Source organism: Trachymyrmex septentrionalis, unplaced genomic scaffold (genome assembly GCF_001594115.1).
Source record: "Trachymyrmex septentrionalis isolate Tsep2-gDNA-1 unplaced genomic scaffold, Tsep1.0 scaffold56, whole genome shotgun sequence".
In the NCBI taxonomy this organism is placed as follows: Eukaryota; Metazoa; Arthropoda; class Insecta; order Hymenoptera; family Formicidae; genus Trachymyrmex; species Trachymyrmex septentrionalis.
In genome coordinates this window covers 952,209-957,594 of record NW_017305735.1, presented here as the reverse complement: position 1 = coordinate 957,594, position 5,386 = coordinate 952,209, and the positions used below count along the sequence as shown (strand labels likewise).

The 5,386-nt window shown below is 36.0% G+C and overlaps 1 protein-coding gene across 1 annotated transcript in view; it reads left to right on the top strand.

Annotated features, from left to right (window-relative positions):
- The window catches only part of LOC108752135 (homeobox protein GBX-2), a 19,140-nt gene extending 16,076 nt beyond the window's left edge, over nt 1–3,064 (top strand). Inside the window, exons 3-4 of the mRNA XM_018492779.1 lie at nt 1,136–1,449; nt 2,480–3,064. Of these exons, the coding sequence (XP_018348281.1) occupies nt 1,136–1,449; nt 2,480–2,944 (779 nt within the window). The 3' untranslated portion in view covers nt 2,945–3,064. The remainder of the gene's footprint in view (nt 1–1,135; nt 1,450–2,479) is intronic.
- The last annotated feature ends 2,322 nt before the right edge of the window (nt 3,065–5,386 follow it).

Genomic DNA, 5,386 nt, shown 5'->3' with positions numbered 1-5,386 from the left:
TCTATTCTTCTAATCTTATCAGAATTCTCATTTTTACCAGAATGATTTCATCACTCAGAATTCTAGCTATTTCTACTAGTAGATTTAACTAGAAAATTCTGATTCGTCTTTCCATTTTCTACCAGATTTATTATTTAATCCAACCAGACTATTTTTCTCAATGTATTAATCACTTTCAAAATTGTTACAGAGAACAAATTATAGTCTTCTTATTTAAAATTATTTCGAAAACCGAGATATTTTCAACTCGAAATGTTTAAATTGTCGATTAGTTTTCTTTATATAAAAGTCTTCTTTGATGCCAAAAGTAATCTTTGATAAATGCTTCTGTCGTAGACATTTGTTGACGCAAATTTCCGTTCCCATCCAGCCGATCGTCGAATCAGCCGAACACAAGCTATTCGAGTGGAACTTATAACCGTGCTCTGTAGGAATAATTTTCAATAAATAATGAACCGACGGAGTCATCAAACTCCGTGGTAACTTTGTTTCGTATCTCAGTGCATATTGCATGCCGTGCTCAACTGTCTCGCGGATGAAGGGGGAAAAAAAAAACGTTGTACGGGAAATTACGAACGGGAAAACGTTGTCGACGATCGAAGAACGCAACTTTTATGAAGGAACGACCAATCTGCTCCGCATATTAAATAGCCGCCAGGCTATACATACCGCGGCGATGTTCTCTCGATAGCGATAAACTCTGTTGATGACTTAATGTCGTGAAAGTTAGTCGTAGATTTCAATCCTTGGAATTGTGCAGTTTTATTTGACGACTATATTCATTTCAAATGCCGAATATAATTATATTTGCTCTTATACAAACTTCAGTTATAGATTAATCATGGAAGTAATTGAGAAGCGAATTTTTTACATTCTTTATTACCTATCCTTGTAATTAGCGATTCGATGAGTGTTGCTAACAAAATACACATTACTAAACGTAATGTAAATTATTTTTGCAATACATTATTTTATTGTCGAAAGTATGCTCTTTGTTTTATTTTATTAATTATTATGTTACAAGCTGGTATTATATATACGTATGAAAGATTGAAAATGAAAGATTATATTTGACAGATGTCTCATAATCATTTAATGTATAATCATCATTTATATAATTATTTATATGTTCCAGGATCTGAGAACGGTCGTGCATCAGCCGAAAGCGACGAAGAGGGTGGCGGAGCTGCGGGTTCCGGCGAGAGTCATGACATTTCCGACGGCGTCGTCAGCGGTGCCGGCAATGCCGCCCCAAGTCCTAGCAGACCTTTAGAGAATGGACAGAATTCATCATCATCAGGTGCCGGTGGCAACAAAGCTCGTCGGCGACGTACCGCGTTCACTTCGGAACAGCTGCTCGAGCTGGAGCGCGAATTCCACGCCAAGAAGTACCTGAGTCTAACAGAACGCTCGCACATAGCGCACGCATTGAAACTGTCGGAGGTGCAGGTCAGTGCCAAACTAAAGTGATAATCGATGAGCTGTACATACAGCTAGAGCTTAATATCAAGAGCTAAATTAGAAGTTATAAAATAAGATCTTAAAATAAATTAGGATTCAGTAAAATAAAATTGAATTTTCCTTAAAGTAGAGGAGATTTATATAGAAATATTCAATTATGTTAATAATGTATAATTAATCCGATTGTCCGAGCGTTTCGGCTCGCGATTATTAGCATCTCAGGTTGATTGTGTTTTAATGTCCGAACATTTCGACGCACAGTCACATTTGATATTAATTAAATACATGAACCAAGAATATTATATTATTCGAAACTTCCAACTTTGATCAATCCTTAGGCGCTCTCTACTATATTATGTTAATAATTAATTATTTACAATAATAATAATATTAAAATTATTGGCGCAATCAAAATAAGTTTGCAATTTTGTTTAAATTATTGAAATTCATAATACGCATTTTTTTCAGAATTTTTGTAATTTTTGTTACAATATATAAATGATTAAATTGATCAATTAATTTTTATTTACGTAAAAGTCTTACAGAAATATTAAAATTTACGATATTAATAATTAATAATTCACAATAATATTAATTAATACTAAAACTACCAAAGCAATAAAAATTTAAAAAAAAGAAAAATTACGAAAAATCTTAGAAAATGCACATCATGAATTCAAATAATTTAAACAAAATTACAAACCAAGTGAATTTAATTGGATGCACTAATGTGTATTACATTGTTAAATTCATAACGCTGAATTACATATTACAATTTGTAAATAATTGTATTGCAAAAAATATTATCTTGGCCGGAGATCGAATCCGGATATCTTGCGAGTGTCCTAAACTTTTATTCCACCAAGTCTAGTTACAGACTCCAATGTCTTTACATACATTTTAGCTTTTTCCTTTATTTATACCAAATTGCATTATCATACAAGCTTCTTACAACTTCTTTCTTTCTATTAAGAGAACTACATAACTTTAAAATCGATGATGTATAACTTCGGCGCAGGTGAAAATCTGGTTCCAAAATCGACGTGCCAAATGGAAACGGGTGAAGGCCGGACTGAGCGGCGGAGGCGTCGGCGTCGGTTCGGCGGCGGCAGCCATGACGGCCTCCAGTGCTTCTGGACGCCACAATGGTGCCACGGGACAACACACTTCCGGTACAAGAATTGTGGTACCGATACCAGTGCACGTGAGCCGTTTAGCGGTCAGATCGCATCACCATCATCTGGAGAAGTGCGCGAGAGCACCGCGTGCGAGACCGACGCCTTCGGGCGAGGGTGGGTCCTCGGGAGCGTCGTCGTCAGTGTTGAGCGATGCCTTGGGACTAGTGAATACATCAGTGAATTTGAGCGGTCAGGTACAGCCACCTCTGGGCGCCGGCATGGGGATGGAAATCGGAGTCGGGGGTGGTCTAAGGGCCTTTGCGGTACCAGCGCATCGAGCCGGTCTCGGATCCTCCGGAAGGTAGTGAACGTCGCGAACGGATAAACTTGGATATTTGACAGAAGAATATAAAAGAAATAAATAGAGGTAGATCGATCACTGGTGTAAAACGCACGCGTGATAAGATGAAGTCGAGTTCTCATTAAAATTGAATATATAATAATATCAATCAAAAAATTAAAAACAGCTATGTGACAAATGTGAAACATTATATGAAGATAAACACGAATTCTTTCTTTGTCTTATACATATAACTATTATCTATTGCATTGTATGCTGCTCGATCAGACAAGAGCACACTGAAATGAATAATTTTTCTTTTAAGTCAAACTACTGTGCATAAACAACAATAGCATGAAGTTATTCTGGTATTCCTGGTTTTAAGTAATTCCTTTATATTTTTAATGATGATTATAAAATTGCTTCCTCATTTTGAAAGTGATACAACTCAAACTGTGATTTTCGAATTATTACTATATGAGTTATAAATATACAAACATTATTCTATCAATTAGCAAAAGTAATCTAATATCTCTTTAAAAATTGTCAAAATCGTTAACTTAAGAAGAGTATCTTTTTAAAGGTTGTATAATGAAAATGACAAAAATAATTTAATCATGTTAAAAATCTTTTTTGCTGATATTACTTAGTTAGTCAATTATTTTCTACTAGAGAGAGAGAGAGAGGTAAAAAAAAGTAGTTTCTCTTCTGACTTTGAAAACTTAATTTTCTTGATTATGTCAATATATTAGCTTTCTCCCTATTCAATTCGCTTTCTATTACATCCAATTTTCTACAATTTTCTAAAATACACGAAAATCACTTTAATGAACTCTTGACCCAATAAGACTAAATATCTGGAGTATTTTTATATCTTAATTTAAAAAATGTGAATTGTTATAAAATCATCATTTATGATATTTTCTTTTTTAATAACTTTTACTTTTTTGAGAGAATTGTGAGTGAAGCCATATCCATAATGTTCTCAAATATTAACAAATCGGAAAATAATTAATACAATATATTATTAATAACAGTGATTGTTAATTAAGGTACAAAAACACCTTAAATGATCGTTTACGTAAAAAAGATAAGGTGATTAAGATGATTTCGGATTAAGCATTTTATCCTCTTTGAAAATGAGAGTTCCGACTTTATATAGCGCGCATTGTAAATAGTAAATAGCAAGTCCTGGAAGTTTGTAAATATACACGTACACGTAGATAACTTGGCATAAACACCGTAACTTGTACTTGCTGTAGATAGTTTACTTTAAAGCAGTGGGTTTCAGTTCGGCCGGCAACTATTACGTGGCAGCGATATCGCGTATCGATCAGCCGTGCGATCATTGCAGCTGCATTACACCGGCGAAACATTACAATAAAGCGGAAGCGCACAAAACGTTGGGCTATAGACTTGCATACGTTGTAATATCGTGTCGGCAATAAAACGTGCGACTATAATCCGAAATATATATCGTTTGCCTCTTATACCCACCCCCGGCACAACTGTGACTCTGATCAAGGAGGACGACTCGTTAAAGAAACGAAACACTTACATAATCCCTTGGCAACCAAAAATGTTTACATATTAAGGAAAATTTATATAAATTGTATTGTTGCAATAAAATTGGAAAAGTATGAGCTTTAAAAGTCGGGTAGCTAGGCTATAATTAGTGTAATTGATTTGATGCATATTCTAAAGTATAAGAAATCTTTAGAAATCAAGTAAATTATGACGTAACAAATCTTAAATCAGGATATTGGATTCTCCCAGAGTCTTGTATCTAAAGTGCAGCATTATCGACGTAACGGGCTTTAAATAATAGATTACATATTCCAAGTTAGTTTGCCGACTTTCGACTCTGCCGATTCGGTCGACAAAGAATCGCTAATCGAAAGCCCCTAGCGTTTGCCTTGTTTTGACAATTTTGTCGCGGTCCTCGAGGGGGCCGTCCCGGGTCGACTCATCGTCATCGGGTGCTCCCACGGGATCACCTCGTCGTCCCAAATCGACGGATTGCGCATTTTCGCAGGCTACGGCGCGTGCGGGCCCCGAGCCTCTAAAAGGGATCGACGGCCGAAATCCGGGCCCCCCTTCGTTCACCTCGTAGGCGTGACCCCATATGCCGGATTCGGCCAGGCCGCTGCAACTGTAGGACGATACACGATGCAAAACACGTCAATGTGTCAGCCGGCTAATTCGATTTAGCCTCCTTTGACTCGGAACAGCCGTGACTTTTGAAGCGGAAGCACGATGGAAATACGCGAGCACCGAGTTTTTTTCCCGACGCGATAATTGATGACAGGTGATCTCTTCTATTTAGGTAAGTTATAAGAGCATACATTAACAAGAGTTATCTAATTTAATAATTATATACTTTTTAAAATACATAATATTATTTTTGAGACACCGTAATAATTACACTAGTTTATACAAAATTTAAATAATTTTTAGTGCAAGAAAG